Here is a 17,074-nt window from a genome sequence, read left to right on the forward strand (position 1 = left end):
GCAGCACACAAAGGATATGGTAGCGTGCAATGTTTTGGTAACGTATTGTATTTCTTTGTGGCTTGGAATTCAATCATCTTTCATTTAATCATGGATGCTGCGATAGCCAAATAGTAAAGATAACTTCACCAGAATACAATGTAGTGAGAGTATAATACCTGGAGTAAGATAATATTTGGAGTAAAGATAATATTTGGAATAAAAAGTACTCCAGGAGTGATGGTAGAGAAGGGAGACTAGATTTAGGCTAAAAATATCCGAGTTTCCCAAGGTCCTCTGGATGGATCTGGTTTTAATTCACAACCTAACACCAATTATGGCTTTTGTATTGCAGGAAGTATTTATTTTGTACAAGTTTTCTAGTTCTCAGTCACATGGGGAATACAAGTTTATCAACCTTATGCAGAATCCAAGTTGAGAAACAGTGGAGACACGGTCAGTATATCCTGCCTTAAAGCCTTTACATCACAAGGAGCTTCCTTCCTCTTAACAGTAATTAGTAACAATCCCAGTTAATCACCAAAGGCACTGTACATTTCCTAAGCAATTGCTATAACCATTAGATGTGCAGATATCCCTAATTATTCTATGAACCACATTGAGTTGACAAACAAGTTCTTAATTCTTTCTTATAGCCAGACTCTAGGTATTTGTTTAATGTGCTTACAGTGTATTTTATCTGGAAACCTCATTCAGGTTGGTTCTGAAATAACCAGGTTATTCACAGAAGGGGGACAACTTTGTGATGCAAAGGATGGCATTTCCACTGTGATGCTTGTTCTGTTACTTTGGCAACATCATGGTTAGGTATGATGTATGAGATCATATTACCTCCTGGATAAAAGCATTATGTTATTAACGTGGCCATTTTGTCCCTGAGAAAACTGCAAAGTTGATTTTAAAAATACACAGCTAGGTTGACGATATTCTACTGAGGTTTCCTCATATTGCCTTGAGATTATCTGTAGTAGCACCTTCTTTGTACATAGGTAATCGACTTACAACTTTTTGTTTAGTAACTGCTCAAAGTTACACAGCACTGGGAAAAAAGTGACGTATGATCATTTTCCACTCTTCCGACTGTAGCAGCATCCCCATGATCATGTGATCAAAATTCGGACGCCTGGCAACTGGCATATATTTATGACGGTGGCGGTGTCCCAGAGTCACGCGATCACCTTTGGCGATCTTCTGACAAGCAAATTCAATAGGGAAGCCAGATTCATTTACAACCGTGTTACTAACTTAATAACTGCAGTGGTTCACATGAGAACTGTGACAAGAAAGGTTGTAAAATGGGAGGGTGGGGAAAAAACTCATTTAACAAACCATCTTGCTCAGCAATGGAAATTTTGGGCTCATTTGTGCTCATAAGTCGAGGAGTACCTGTATTCACCTTGATCTCTGAAATAGGATGCCTGCTCAGGTTACTGACATTGTAACTGCTTTTTAAAAAGGGCTCTAGTTTAACAATCCATTCCCCCCACCCCCCAAATTAAGACGTAACAGCCGCTGAAGGAATAAAGGAATGATTTATTTTAGGTCTTTATACAATCCAAAGCAGAGAAGGATGGAGAAGCATTAATTCCCTTTAATGCAAGTTCCTTCAAATGGTAACACACCCTAGGAAGAAAGCTCACTGCATATCATCACAGCTAGGACAAGCAGGCAATGCTGTCTGAACACAGAAGCTTCTCCTTCATTCAAATGGAAACTTAAGGGAAACAAAACAAACAAACAAAAAAAAACCCACATCCCAAATCCCATTGTTCTGCTTAGACGCATTTCTCATCTTTGAGAACTGGAATTTGCAGGAAAAAACAACCGTCCAAATTGTTACTGTAAAATGGCACACGTGGAAGGGGAGGGAAGAGGTGGGGCCATCTGAGCAGCAGTTTTCCTGCAAAAGCTTAACTTTCAAGGGGGTAGTGGTTCATTTCCACTCATGACGGTGAACACCCAAACAACCCCCTGAATTTCTCCAAAAAAAACAACAAACAAAAAACCCTTTCTACCTGGCACAGTCTGGTGGTTTTGGGGCAGCAGGACTATCCCTTTAGAAAACAGAACTGTGATTAGTGGACTTTCCCATTTTTCCATTCACACTTGCCCCAATCTGTTAAGTTCCACTCCTTGAGGCTCTCTGCTTTGCACGATGAAGAGGGAGTTAAAAATCGGCATTTAAAAATATTGAGAAAGAAATGGAGGGGGCAGCCATATTAGTTCGTAGCAGCAAGAAGACAAAGTGCTGTGCCATTGCAGAGGCCGACTGATTTCTCAAGGTATGCAGCGGTTTACACACACACACACACACACACACACTCACACTCACCCAATTTATTAAATGCAAGGGCGAAGAAGGAAGGCAGACAATGAAAAATCTTAAGTCTCAAGGTTGAGGAAGCAGAAGAAATGTAAGGACTTCCTTTTCATCTGCACAGTTTCTTACACAACAATTAGAAGCGGAGGGAGAGATATTTGTCACTCTCAAACCAGACACTTTTTTCCCCTCATCACAGGATCTTTCCTTGCACGGCATTTCAGAAGTTCCTTAAAATGACCCACACAAGGTTGGATGTGCATTTTAGGTGTTTCAAAAATGGCATAAATCAGCTGATAAAACACCAGCACAGACATGCCCTCTATTTGTGCAGGAAGGAATCAAGGCTCCTGGATTCTTAAGGTGTGTTGCAGAAAAGCTGGGTAGGCAGAGAGTTTAAGATTCTGCTCCCAGTTTTCAAAATGTAGTGGGGTTCAGAGGATTACAGAAGAAAGATACAAAGGCTAATGTCCAGGAACCAGGATTTGATTTCAGTTGCCCTTGCTAATAATGCCCAAGGGATCAGAAAATGGCCCTGCTAAAATAGGATTAGTTTATTAACTCATTAACAAAGACAGTAAAATGCCAAAAAGAGGAGATGACACCCCTCTCGTTGCTTCGAAAAGGGATAAAGGGATGGGAGACTGTTTTCTTTTCCCTCCAGTAGGGAGGGAGCAGCCCCCCCCCTTCCCCAACCTGGGCACCAGGGTCTCACCCCAACACATCACATTAAGGGGGTCCAGAGATGGGTTACCAGGGTTCACAGCCACGTAGCAAAGCACAGTTGTACAGCAAGTCTACAGGGGCACCCTGGAGTTGGTACCCCTGAATCCTGTGCTCCCCTCAACATTCCAAAGGGGGAGCTGGGTACAGTCCCAAATCATCTCCCGGTGAAGCAGCGACCTGAAAGAAGAAGGGATCGCATGAAGATTCACCTGCTGGTGCCTGGGAGGCCTTGACCACAGCTCCGTTATCTATGGTTTCTTGTACATTAAGTTATAGCCACCTTTCATCACTGAATACCAAGGTGTTGTAAAACACAGACGTATCAGAAACAGCTCTTTTCTCTTGCCACAAAGGATTATCGGCCCAGGAGAAGAGCTGTGGCTTACCGCCCTCTGGAACATCAAAGTCTCTGAGGTAAGATCAGTCCCCACCCATCTTAACCTTCCAGAAGGGCCTTAAAACCTGGCCCTGCGGATTGGCGTGAGAGGGGCATTCCAGACTCGAGGTGGATAGTGGACAGAGAGAAGATTCCAGCTCCACCGTTTGTATTTTGCCTCCTGCCTTAGCTGCCTTTCTTAATTTCAATACTAATATCTCATTTTAATATATTTTTTTAATGTTTTATACTATTTTTATTTGTTGCAAGCCACCTAGAGTCACCAGAGGGCAAGATGGACAGCATATCAATTTAATGAATAAGCCCATGGGGATACCAGGGCATCTGCTGATCTTTTTGCACAGGGCCGCTGTTTATCCCACTTGTTTCAAGAGTGAAATAGGCAAATTGATTCTTCCAAGGCAGAGGGCTCTGGGAACGGTGCTTTGCTTAAACAAAACAAAACAAAACAAAACCCTCCTGAGATTTACAAATAACCTCATGATCAGGGGATGGGACTCATAGGTTACCTCCCAGGTTGAAAGGTTTTCTGAAGGAGGGGGCTAAATTAGCCACCCTTGAAGATGAACAGCTATACCTGCCACTGGCCTGAACAGGCTCTCAGGGCCCTTGATAGGCAGGCTGGAATCGTGCAGTTTCTTCAAATATCAGTTCTTTCAGCTTCTCTTTAGGCAAGTCATCCAGCTCCATGTCAAACCTGAACGGTTCCTCAGCAACTGGCTAGTAAAGAGAGAGAAAAAAACCCCAGAATGTAGAAATTCTCCTTTCCCAGCCACTTTTATTTATTATTTATTTATTATTTAAATTTATATACTGCCCTATTCCCATAGGACTCAGGGCGGTTTACAGGGAAAATTAAAATACATAGCATACAAAATTAAAATCAATTAAAACTATTAATTAAATTACAGTCCCTGAAGTTAAACTAAAACCCAATTAAATTAAATTAAATTAAATTAAAACCCCTCAGTAGGGCCATTAAGGCCATGACTTTCTGCCCCCTTCTCCAGTCATCCTTTTAAAACAGGGGTCTTCAAACGTAGCCCTTTTATGACTTGTGGACTTCAACTCCCAGAATTCCTCAGCCAGGCACGCCGGCTGAGGAATTCTGGAAGTCCACAAGTCATAAAAGGGCCACGTTTGAAGACAACCCCCCCCCTTGTAAAAGAACGACCCTCTTCCAAGAAAACAAGCCCGCACCTCATCTGAGGGGTCGTAGTACTGCTCGAGGTAAGGGTGCGCCAAAGACTCCTCCACTGTGATACGCTTATTGGGGTTAAAGGTCAACATTTTATCCAGCAGGTCCAGAGCTGAAAGGGATAAAAAAAAAGTGAAAGGATGCAGGATCAGTTGCTGGACAAACACATGGCAACAAGAAGATTCCATTTTGTTTAGGAAAGGGACGGTTGCCATGCGCCCCCCAGTGGTAGCAGAGAGCAATGCAGGAAACATTTGGTTTCTGAGATCATTTGTCTCCTCAGCAAGCAGATGGTCTGGAGACTGAGTGGGAGGACTCGGCCTCCCCATAAGAAAAGCCCTGCTGATTCAGACCCGGGATCTGGGCCAGCGCCCTCTGTAAAGCCCACAACTCTCCCACAAAACAAAAGCAGAGTGCCTCCGAAGTGGATGGCAGCCTGTTTTTTTCCCCCCTAAACTTGGCAACTTAAAACGTGTGGACTTCAACTCCCAGAATTCCCTAGCCAACATGCTGGGAGTTGGTCCAGGCGTCTTAAAAGATGCCAAGACTGGGGGGAAAAAGACATTGATTTAAACAGTGGCCACCCCTATTAGGAGAAACATAGTTATCACAGTTACTAGAAATTATGTTTTATTTGCTTTCAAAATGATTGAAGTTACTGACCAATACTTCTCATCTCTTCTTATGTGGCCAGAAATCTCATATAATTTTATAGGAAACAGATCTTCCATTTTTTTGTTCAAAATCTGTTGCCAATTTAATCTACTATCTGTAAATCAGAGCACTGTGACAAAAAAAATCAATTCACCTTAATTCAAAGATCATCTTCCTCAACTCACTTTTCTTCCTCAAGAACTCCAATCTTTTCCTAGTCCCCCACCTTTAACCAATTTTGTTGTCTTCTCCAGCTGTTAATTCAATTTTTGAAATGAGACAGTCCAGAACTAAAAGGTAGTTCAAGCCTAGCTAAAAATATTCTTACATGTGGCAAATACTGATACTTTTCTCTTTAATCCTTTTTTTTATAATTTGAAGCTTTTCATTACTATAGCATCCTGAATTCATATGTACAATGATTATATCTCTAATAGAAGTTAAAGTTAACTTTCCTGGTTATTCACAGTCTATTCAGATCCTTAAGTCTATTTATCTTAACCCTTATTTAGGAAATAAGTAAGTCTAGCAGGATCTTTATACCAATGTTTTCCACTTTGTACTAACGATGCTGCCTCATGTCTGCCTGGGAAAGACATTTACATAAAAACTGGATTAACAAATGATGGCCAGAACAGACAATAAAAGATAAAGAGGCTTTGAAAACTGATGTTTGCTGGAAAGAAATGATTTCAGAGAAGACAGAAATTGGGTGAATCACATGAAAGTAAGTTTCTATACACCAATGTTATTTACCACCTATAATTTCTTGCATTTTTTTTCCTGTGAAAGGATAACATAAACAGACCTTGTACTGACGGGTGTGTGTGTGTGTGTGTGTGTGTGTGTGTGTGTCTCATTCTGGAGTTGGTTAATGGACTAAGGCCCCACCTCCTCCCTTTGTGCACCTTGCTCTCTTCCTTGCCATGTGATGAATTTTAAATCAATTGTAATGTTAATATTTAGAGTTTTAACATTTTAATGTTTAACCTTGTTTTTTGAGATTCTAAGCTGCCTTGAGTCACTTCTAGGCAAGATAAACAACGTATAAGTTTAATAAATAAATAAAACATACTATTACGTAATAATGTTACAATATATCATATAATAGTAGAATGTAAGTAACGTTGAACGTCAGGGCACTCCTAGTCTACTTAGAATCCCCTTCTATCACCAAAGCAAAATCATTTGATCTCTAAGGTTTAACACAACATTTTGTCCAAAAAAAAGGAACCAAACTTTTGGCCCTCTTCCAGTAACATTATTTCACCACCACCACATACCGTGTGCATCCTTCAACCACACAAAAATTGCCTGCTTCTGTTACAGATTAAGCTGCTCTGGGAACCAGCTGTATTTGAAAAACTACACATCAATGTCACACAAGAGAACTTCTAAAAGCTTTTAGAATTAGTTTAAGGTACTTTGCATATTTTTCTCTCACCCCTTCAGCATGTATCTTCCACGGAAAGCTGGGAATGATGCTGACTGTAGTATATACATTTAAACATTATGTATCGAGGAAGACTGATCTAGAATGCATATTTGTGAATTGTGAGGTACAACTTAAGAGAGAAAGGAAGTCAGTCTTCCTGCCCTGGGTTATAAGACTGCTTAAATGATAGAATTCTGTTTTCTTGCTAATCCTTATTGGAACCTAACAGCCTAAATCTGGGGTGGGGAACTATGGCCCTTTTATGAGTTGTGGACCTCAACTCCCAGAATTCCTGAGCCAGCCATTTAGGCCATAGTTCCCCATTCTGGCCTAAATGAAAGAAGACATGGGGCCATTCTGCCTATACTCTACCATGTGTGCTGTTTTAGGCAACTAAATTTCCACACCATTCAGTTTTTGCCTAAAGATCTCTAACTGCATTAAAAAGGACAGCCAGTTTCTAAATGACGAAGTCTACAAATAGTCTTCGCCCAAACTGGGCCCTGCTAGTGGATGGATGGCTTGGTGAAAGTTTTACAGAACTGTTGAGGATATAGAAGTTTAACTTCTAAATAAAGTAACAGTGGGAAGACTGTTACTAGATCATACAGATGGGCTCCTCCATATATAAAGTGTGCAATTAAAAAAAACAACCTGATGTCAGAACATTGGTTTCGATGGAACATTAACAGTGCCTACCAAGCTACAAAAAGATGAAGAATTCTGGCCTGTCAGCCAGTGGCTGATGATTGATTTATCAACAAAGAGCCAAACATGCCAGCCAAAGGATGAAGCTGTGCATTTTCAGCCTTCTTTCTCCCTTACCTTTGGGATCAGCCTTTGGGAACAGTTTAGCCCAAGGAACTTTAGGCTTTTGAGGCAATGACTGGAGATAATTGCGAGCCTTCGTGTTGATGATGCAGTTCAGGTCATCCTGAGATGGGGAACCCAAGATACCTGTAGAGATGGGTGAAGAGAGAGCCATTGCATATCTAGGATACTGCAAGCCCTAGAGGAGAAATGGGCATTAAAGTTATAACGGGGAGGCCTGATGCAACAGGAGAAAGGTAGAATCTGTTACACAACTCATTCAAGAAGCTGCTCAGAAGTAGGCTACCCTGTCAAAGGCTTTGCTCAGTCGCCTTTCCTCTTACCCAGGATGTGGTTCAGCTGGTCCAGGTAGTGCTTGCCAGGAAAGATGGGTCGATTTGATAGCATCTCAGCCAAGATGCAACCCACTGACCATATATCAATGGATTTAGTGTAGCCCTGGAAAGGGGGAGAAGACACAGAAATAGAAGCTGAGGGTTTCTGACTGATCCCACTCTGCTCTCAGCTGCTATTAGGCCATGCAAAGCCATCCTTGCATTGACATGGATGTGCTTCCTCCCTAGTAAATAAAACTTTTCAGTTTAATGTAAGAGAGGCACCTTAAACTGTGGACCCAGCAAAGGAAACATTTTCAGGAAAACTTAAGCTTCTGCAGCCTAGCCTATGCCTCAGTCTTCCTCATACTAGCATCCTTCAGTTAGGCCTCTGTGTGGGATAGGTATGCTAGAATTGCTATGGTAATTTGTACAAGTAAGTGAAAGAAAATATGAGACATGTGATACTGTGGTTCCACTGCACATTGAAGCTTTATAAATATCCATTTATCCATTTGATCCGGTTTTGGAACTTAATGATCTGGTTTTTACAACTTAATCATGGCTATGCAAGGTGTTACCTTTCCTTTTTTTTTGAGAAGCTGGGAAACTTCATGCTCAGCTAAATTGGAGGCATAACAACTGCACCTTTTAGGTGTTCTGGCTAACATGTTCTATTCAATTTGCTTAATTTACCTTGGAATTTAGCATGATTTCGGGAGCTCGATACCAGCGAGTGGCAACATACTCTGTTAAGAATCCTGTGTGATCGTGGTCTGGATCAGCAATTCGGGCTAAGCCAAAATCACAGATCTGTAAGAAGAGAAAGAACCATGGAGTGGCAACCCCCAAATAAATGGAGGATTAATTGCACTGCAGAATGAAGCAGGGAAGAGACTGTTGGCAAGTGCAGAAGGCCTAGCAAAAGATTTAGAATGCCACCTTCAGGTCACAGGTGGTGTTGATGAGAAGATTGCTGGGCTTCAAATCCCTATGAAGCACATTGGCAGAGTGAATGTATTTCAGCCCTCGAAGAATCTGATAGAGGAAGTAGCAGATATGGTCGTTGCTGAGCTGCTGGGTCTTCAGAAGCTTATAGAGATCCGTCTCCATCAAATCCTGAACTATATATCTGAAAAAAGACAAATAATACCCCTCTCCACCAGGAAAGGGGAAGGAAGGGAAGCTGTCAAGGAAAGTAACCTCCTGCAAAGAAGGCAGCATCTCCACAAGTGGTCAGATAAATGATAACAGTGACCACAAATTGCGTTTGCTTTTAATAGCTCAATTAAAATCAGAAAGAACAACTGAAGCCAGATTCACACCACGTTCAATTTATCTCCTGTACAAAGTAGATCATCACCACTTTACCAGCTGCTGTATAAAAATAAAGGGACGCAACTAAAACAGCGTTCTTAATTTTAGAGGACCTAAGAGAAGAAGAGACAACCATTTCATAAGTCCAATTATTAAGAAAGCAATACCTGGAGCCATGCCAGGAGGCAAATGGAAGCCAGCCCAGATGCTGGCATAATCATACCCTATTTTACATCATTATATTCAGAAGGAGCTAAAGCTTCTAAGCAGTGCATTTCATTAAAAAGGGACCCGAATAAGATTGAATAGATTATTGTAGAACATTTTCTCTGTGCGTACGCCTTTCTCCAAACAGATCTCCTTCCACACATGAAAAGACACAAGATGGTTTGCAAGGATACACATCACGCATCTGATCAATGGTAGGTGCACGAAGAATGTCATTAATGCCAATGACATTTTCATGCTTGAAGCGCAGAAGAATCTTGATCTCTCGCAGTGTGCGTTGGCAGTATGTCTGGTGCTCAAAAGGACTGATCTTTTTGATCGCAGCTCGGATCTTGTTGACGTGATCATACGACGAGCTGTTCAGAAACAAAGGCAAATGCATACCAGTCCTCGATATATTTTTACTTAATTTCTACAGCTGCTCATCTCAGACAAGTGACTCTACAATCTTTTACTATCAAAACTGATAAATCATTTCGCTCTCCAATAGAAGAGGATCCCTCTAGAAATTCACAACAAGAAGAAACATTCTATACACAAGATAATCCACCAGAAAGCTTGAATGTTTTTTAATTTTGGACTTCAACAAAAGAGCAAAGGAAGGAATGAGAAAACACTAATAACACATTGTACCAATGTGGGACAACAACTATTATGATCTGAGAAAGAGCTGGCTGTTGCCAAGGCTACGGAACAGAAGTGAAACCTCTGAGATCTCAACAGCAGATAGGTTTTGCAAATCTAGAAAACTGGGTTATTTGATAAGTATATCATGCAAATACGGTTATCGCCATCAAATACACATTCTACCACAGAAACACTTGGGGATGTATGTGTGTTGCACTGACTAATACAAAGTACATTAGTTCCAAACCTACACAGATTAGATTATGAGCAATAAAAAAATGGACTATTACGGAATACGGAAAGCCTGATACAAAACACAAGTTACTGATGTTAAACGAATGGCTGTTTGGAATATTTCAGTAAACATGTTGAGAATCATCGCAGCAACAGTGCAGCGCCTAAGACAGTCCTGCTTACTATAGCCTAGGCTTTAATGTGAACCAAACTGCTGAACACAGCACAGAAGCCAGCAGGTATTATAATTAGATCAATTAGTATCTATATAACACTTAGCATAGTTGGTGAAAATAGATCTGCCCTGAAGGGACAGTGATCTAAACAGGCCAGACGCTGGCTGAGGTTGACACCTGGATGGGGGCTGCTGTGCAGCTTAGTAACTATAATGCATCAAGATTTATTGGAGAGGTAACAGGCTTGCCAACACTTCAAAGAAATGCTCGGGGTGGGGCGGGGGGGTGGGGGCTCTGTGATTTATGGAACTAAATAAAAGTTCATCAGGCTGTTTTACTGACCCTGCTGCACCCCACAGAGAAAAGGAAAGTGTTAGCCTTCGTGGTTTTTTGTTTGTTTGTTCGTTTTTGGTTTTTTGCATCTCGACACTGACAAGTGCAAAAAGTATTTATTTATTTATTTATTTATTTATTTGATTTATATACCGCCCTTCTCCCGAGGGACTCAGGGCGGTGTACAGGGCAATAAAAATAAGAATACAGGATACAAGATTTAAAGTGAAATGATGGTGCCCAGTTATTAACCAGTTACCGGTAATAAACCAACTCCCCGGCTGCAAGGCACCCCCTACTAAGCCTTTCACAGGAAATCTGCAAATATTGGCACAGGAAGATAACAGCCTGCGAAGGCTGGTTTCGGGGAGGCGCTCGGAATACAACAATGACTTGGCAGGGCCGGCCGCGTCGGCTGTTTGGGGGGGGGGGGTTTAAAAGGCAGATTTGACAGCAAGCCTCTGCAACGCGCCCTGCAACGGAATGGAGCAAGAGGCCGGCTGCGGTAGGAAAAGGCCCGCCGGGCAGGGACCCTTAAGGAAGTTGAAGCGCGTGAGGTGTGTGTGTGTGTGTGTGTGTGGGGGGAAGAGAAAGCAAGTTCCAGATCCAGCAAAATAACACGCACCCCCCTTTGCAAGACTTTTCGGTAACTAAGAAACAACATGGCGGAAGCGTTTTAAAAGAGGGTACGGTGGCCGGGCGAAGCCAGTTTTGTAGGAAGAGGCACGCCAGACCAATCTCTCGGCCGTTTCGCCCAGGTATGGCTCCCGTTCAGGGCCAATCTGCAGGGCTCGCGCTCGCTTACCAGACCATGCCGTACGCCCCCTCGCCGATGTACTGCAGGTCCGTATAACGTGGTCCCACGTCAAACGCCTGCCCTTTTACTGTCTCCACTCCCAGCCTTGGCACTCCAGGCACCGGCACTGCTCCCGCCCCGCCCGGGGCCGCTGTCGCCGCCGCCGCCGCTGCAGCCATGGCTGATCTAAATCAAGAAGCTCCCGCAGCCGCTCCTATCCCCGCTTTACCCGGAACCGACACCGCCCGACAAGCACCGCGCATGCGCCCCTCGAAGGCACGGCAAGAAAAGCACTGCCCATGCGCTCCTCGGGAGCTGCGGCTGGAGCTGCTTCAAACGGCGCATGCGTCCGTGTTGCCTTACTGGAGCTGTGCGGGCCGCGGCGCGTCTGGATTGGATAGAAATGTCAGGAGCCCAACCCGGAAGCGCCGCGCCCAAAACATTCCACACCACGGTGAGGTCCCACCCTCGGGCTCGCGCGCGCTTGACTCCCATTGGGCCCCGCCTTTTGGCTCAGCGCGCCTCCAATCCTCTCCTTGACGCTGCGCGTCTGCATTTTAAGAGCTTTTAAGAGATGCTTTCCCTCCCTCCAAATCCGGGGTTCGAATCCCGAAATGGGAACGGAAAGTGGGTGCACGACACGAGTTCCCTTAGCCACGGTCCACTTAAGCCAGGTTTCTGATTTCGCAAGACCCACTGAACCAGGAAACTATGCAACGATCCAAGTTGGAAAACAAAACGACGGTTCGGGAGTGACGCCTGTCGCACCTGTGGACTGCTCCATCCATCAAACGTTTGATGGAAGGAGTTGCAGCAGGTTCGCCTTTCTGCGTCTTGAATCCGGATCGCTGCAAAGTCCTGCTAAATACGTTGCCTGGGTTTGCAAGATTTTTGTAGGTTCCGTCAAGGAAAAGCGAAGAGGCAACGCTGGGGGTGCTATAGGATGCTTTCTTTTGGGGCAGGATATAGGGCAATTTACCGATTGCAGCACTGCGGTTTTCAGGGGTTTCCCCCTCGAAAGGTAGGAATGGCTTTGTAGATGTTAGCAATCTGCAATGAAAAGATGGAAGCAGATTTTCCACCCGAAGTTAGAGTAGTTTGTGGCTTAGTGTATTGTGGGAATACGGCCTTTATTTTTTGAACAACAAATCTAATTTCTTCTATCCTGTAAATAAAGAAATACTTGAGTTTCAGTTGTGCAGCGGCAAGAATCCTCCCCAGGCTGCCTTTATTTGCTATATTTATTAACTTTCCGCCTTCCCTTCAAAGCCAGCCTTTGAAGTGCTTTACAATAAAAATATACCCAATCCATTTTCTAAAATACATCTGGCTGGAAATCAACAAACACATTTGAAATTCCACCAACTGAAAAAAAGCATTCAGAATAACCCCTGTAATAGCAAAAACCACATGTTTAATCTTTTTGCTGAAGGCACAGTGAAAAAGGTAAGATTTCACCCCACCCACAGGAGAGAAAAAACAGACTGGCAGCTGGGTCAGTAATGACAGAATAGACTAAGTAACAGAATGACATATTTGGAGGGGACCTTGGAGGTCTTCCAGTCCAACCCCCTTCTCAGAAAACCCTATATCATTTCAGACAAATGGTTGTCCAAGTAGTAATCTGAACTTGATTGCCTTTAGGGGAAAAATATTTCTCCAGTGTAGCTCTCCTGAAAACAGCAAATACATTGTTTATATCTCTGCCATTTAAAATTACAGTATGGTTTTTGTCAGTCTAAAATATATGCATCACAATCCAATGTATTCTATAAGCATTTTACACCCTTAAAACTGATTGTAGTTTTTTTTTCTTTTCAGTCCTTAGTTAATGTAACAGAAGCATTGCTAATCTGATTCTAAATAGTGATTGGAGTGCATGATCTAAAACTTTGGGTTTTAAGGATTTATTCTTCAGTTTCTTAAGACTCAAGTTGTTTAAAAGGAAGCATTAGTATTTGGGGTTGAGGTCAAATCCAGACAACAGCTAATTCAGTACTTTGATGAACATCACAGCGCATACGAATCAAGATATGCTCAAAAAACTAGCCACCATATTCTACCCAAATGGAAAATTATAAGTCATCTTTAAGGGAAGATTGTAATGGAAAATAACACAGTAATCCAACCAATCTATATTGAATGTGAGGATTTGAACAGGGGACACCTATTTCACAGGATGTCTTTTGCACAAAAGAAAGCTTTTTCAGTGAAGTTATTCCAGTTATGCTATACCTTCATTCAAGGAAGATTGGGAGGCATCTACCCCAGGATCTAAATTTTTCCAGGCAGTTTCTATCTGTTTTAACTTTGTGGCTTTACTGCTGATATATTTATTATAATGTTTTATTTATTTAATCCAATTGGATACAGCCCTGGTACTCAGATTGCCTCAGAAACGAGAGGCGTAGTAATTCTGGAGAAGGATTGTGCCTGAATTTTGGGTGACCCTATGTAGGTCAGACATTAGGGGGGAAAAATCAAATTCCAAAAATAAGGTAATACAAGAAAGTAAAAGTGAAGTAAAACAAAGCAACATTAAAATAAGATACAGATGTGCACCTAATATATAATGTATAAGAGGTATCTAAATTTAAAAAAATCAAAAGCTAATTGATTTTAACTATTGATTATGTGCCATCTAGTCAGTTTTGACTTTTAGTAATACTTTTTTCCAGGTTGATCTTTCCCAAACTTGCTTCTTCCAACAGTGGACCAATTACCACTGTATTTGATTCCATTCTCTTCTCTTCCATCTTTCCCAACGTGATATGAGAGGGGGAGGGGGAGAGGAGAAATAAAACATAGGACAATCATTATCTAGCAGGTGAGAAGGTTAAACTATTGATTTCCTCATAGTAATAGCAATTGCACAGAAATTGGTTACCTCCCCAGATACTAAAAGCAACATCAATCAGAAAAAAGGGGAGCTTGCTTAATAGATCAGTTTTACATGTGTTACTATGGTCCTAAGGTTGCCTGGCAATGCAGGAATATAGAACAAGCTTGGTATCTCCTAGTAGCTGATTAGCTTTATGCTGTGGTATTATTGTATCTTCTCTCCGTTAGCAGAGGTGGTACGGGTTAAATCTTGTCAGAGGAAAAAGCTCTTCGATGGGGCACCCTCAAGATGTTCATTAAATAATTAGCTGGGATAAGTGCTTTTCCACCCAAACCATTCCCATGGGAAGTGATGAGAGTGCTCTGGTGAGCATCAAAGCCAATATCAAAACCACACTGTCTCAATTCTGCATTGCCTGCCTCAGGCCCTCAGAAAATTAGATAACAGACTGAGAGGTCAAATTTCTTGAGATTTAGCTCTGTGCCTTTTCCAGGCTGAGTGAAAATTGTCCATGAGGCTCAACCAGGCAAAATTTCCTCTGTAAAGACCTAGTTTATTTTACAGTTCAAGGGAGGGATTTGGCTTAACATCTATACTTAGCCACAAAAATCTATTGGGTAATCTAGATCTAGTCACTGGCTGGTTCACACATTGTGTGAAAGTGCAAGATTGTGGTTTAGCTTAACTGTAGACGTCGCTTAATGTCTTTGCATGTGTTGACACCAACTAATTGTGATTTACCCAATAAACCTTGATTAAACCACAATGGCTTAACAGTGCATAAACTAAGCTGCAAGCAACTCTTCAAACCTTTTTTTTCTTGTAGTTGTATTTATGTGAAACTTAATCGAATGTAATAGTGGACCTGGTCTTCTACACCATTCAAAGAGCCATACTTGCCCTAAAACATATCGTGTACTTTTGGCTTAATGTAGTGTGAAGCACCACATCTTTTTTCAAGGATTGCTGTAAGAATCAAGGGGGAAATGGGGGTATGCAGCCTGTATCCTACCTTGAGGTCCTTGAAATACAGAAATACAGGATGATTAAAAAAAGTTATAGACTCCATTGATATGAACTACTGCGAACAGTGGATAGAAAGCCTGTCAAATGCAATAAGCTGGAATTTTTTAAAGAGAAAGTTAATAAACATGATAACATAAAAATGTTTAATTTTATACAAAGTGGTGATAATGAAATTCTTCTAACTTTAATGTATTAAATGAATTTTAGTATCTAGTGCTAGGAGTGTTCTTCATTCAAACTGATTCCAATGACAAATATTTTTCACTTTGACAGCATGGTTTGAGATAGAATCTAATACAGCACATGAGAGGCAGTTTGGTGTAATGGCTAAGGCATCAGGCTAGAAACAGGAGACTGAGTTCTAGTCCTGCCTTGGGCACAAAGCCAGCTGTGTGACTTTGAGCCAGTCACTTTCTCTCAGCTCAGCAATGGCAAACCGCTTCTGGCAAACCTGGCCAAGAAATCTACAGGGAATTGTCCAGGCAGTCTCCAAGAATTGGGCCGCTGTTAAGCGCGGGGGGGGGGGGGGGGAATAATACCGTAAATTCAACCGTAGTTGAATTTAAAATGTTTTTTCCTTTCTCTCTCTACTCATCACTCACATGATTGCTTAGCAGAAAAATGCAAGCCAGATGTCACACAGAAGGTACCAATTGTCTTGATGTGATGTCTATGGTTGAAAATGATCTCCATACTAAACATGCAGCTTTCTGTCTCTTCTCTTAAGTAAGACTTCCCAGCAAATGTGAACTGGATTGCAACGATTGTACTTGCAGTTTTCAAACAGTGTAAAGTTGGTCTGTGGTTTGTGCTGCCAAGCACTGAAGGTGATTCATCTGGAATGATTGCCTAACTGTGTTCCTGTTTCTCAAGGCTGAACTTAAAGAAACCAAGGAAGATATTCCCCTTGGCAATCAGAATCCAGTGCCAGGAAAGATGGAGGTAATTCAAATATTGTTCAGTCCTGGAATTGTATTTCCAGACCCAGGAAAATTGCTTTGCCTTTCCACCTTAAAATCTTAGTTCTGTCTGAGGTCCCCAAGTTGTCATTTCTCCCACCAATAGCATCAGTGATTGTGCTGTTTAAATTTCCTTTGCAGGTAAGTACTGTGTTTATTCACTTTCAACTATAAAAGTATTTTCCTGCTATTCTATTTCAATGCCTCCCAATGATTCTGGGTGCTGTTTATGACCTGCAAAGCTCTTTCTAGTTGAATAGCTCCCTCTTCTTGTAGGTCAGGATGATCAACCCTTGGCTGCAGCCTTCCCCTGCCTGCCCCATTTGTGCATCCCAAAATATGACAGCAAATCCTTTCAATACTGCAATTTCAGTTTTTTTGAAGAGAAAGTGTCAAAATGCAGGCAGTAAGCCATCCCTATTTAGCCTTTAAGTCTTCTCCACAACCACATAAAAGCAGGTTGAAAAGATATGCCTTACCCACTCTGATGATGTCACTGACCATGCATCCCACACATTTAAATAAATAAATAAAATAAATAAAAAATGTAAAAAATACAGTAAAAGCCGATATCCCCCTTGCCATGACCTCTCCTTTGAAACCTCCACAGGGCATTTTTATCTTCCTCTCAATTCTTTCCACAATCTGATGGAGAAGATGG

At 41.9% G+C, this 17,074-nt stretch overlaps 2 protein-coding genes across 2 annotated transcripts in view; both read right to left on the reverse strand.

The window, feature by feature from the left end:
• The window catches only part of LOC308676510 (histone H4), a gene marked incomplete at its 5' end in the record, with an annotated part of 198,724 nt that overhangs the window by 32,376 nt on the left and 149,274 nt on the right, over nucleotides 1-17,074 (reverse strand). The gene's annotated exons all lie outside the window — the stretch shown is intronic.
• On the reverse strand, nucleotides 1,514-11,831 carry LOC308676494 (mitogen-activated protein kinase 1-like). Its single transcript, XM_081342316.1, has 9 exons — nucleotides 11,596-11,831; nucleotides 9,594-9,776; nucleotides 8,818-9,007; nucleotides 8,572-8,688; nucleotides 7,885-7,999; nucleotides 7,556-7,687; nucleotides 4,644-4,753; nucleotides 4,021-4,163; nucleotides 1,514-3,223 (listed from the first exon to the last, which is right to left on the reverse strand). The coding sequence occupies exons 1-8, from the start codon at nucleotides 11,763-11,765 to the stop codon at nucleotides 4,044-4,046; spliced, it is 1,137 nt and encodes a 378-aa protein (XP_081198442.1). The 5' UTR covers nucleotides 11,766-11,831; the 3' UTR covers nucleotides 1,514-3,223; nucleotides 4,021-4,043.

This window comes from Vipera berus, assembly GCF_964194415.1.
Source record: "Vipera berus genome assembly, chromosome: W".
NCBI lineage: Eukaryota > Metazoa > Chordata > Lepidosauria > Squamata > Viperidae > Vipera > Vipera berus.

Bases quoted from the DNA above. Each gene is read 5' to 3' on its own strand.
- LOC308676494 (XM_081342316.1), bottom strand. From the start codon at position 11,765: ATGGCTGCAGCGGCGGCGGCGGCGACAGCGGCCCCGGGCGGGGCGGGA. The intron at 8,689-8,817 runs GTGGCATTCTAA...CTCTTCTTACAG, and splicing joins ACACCACCTGTGACCTGAAG to ATCTGTGATTTTGGCTTAGC. The intron at 7,688-7,884 runs GTAAGAGGAAAG...CCATCTCTACAG, and splicing joins CCAGCTGAACCACATCCTGG to GTATCTTGGGTTCCCCATCT.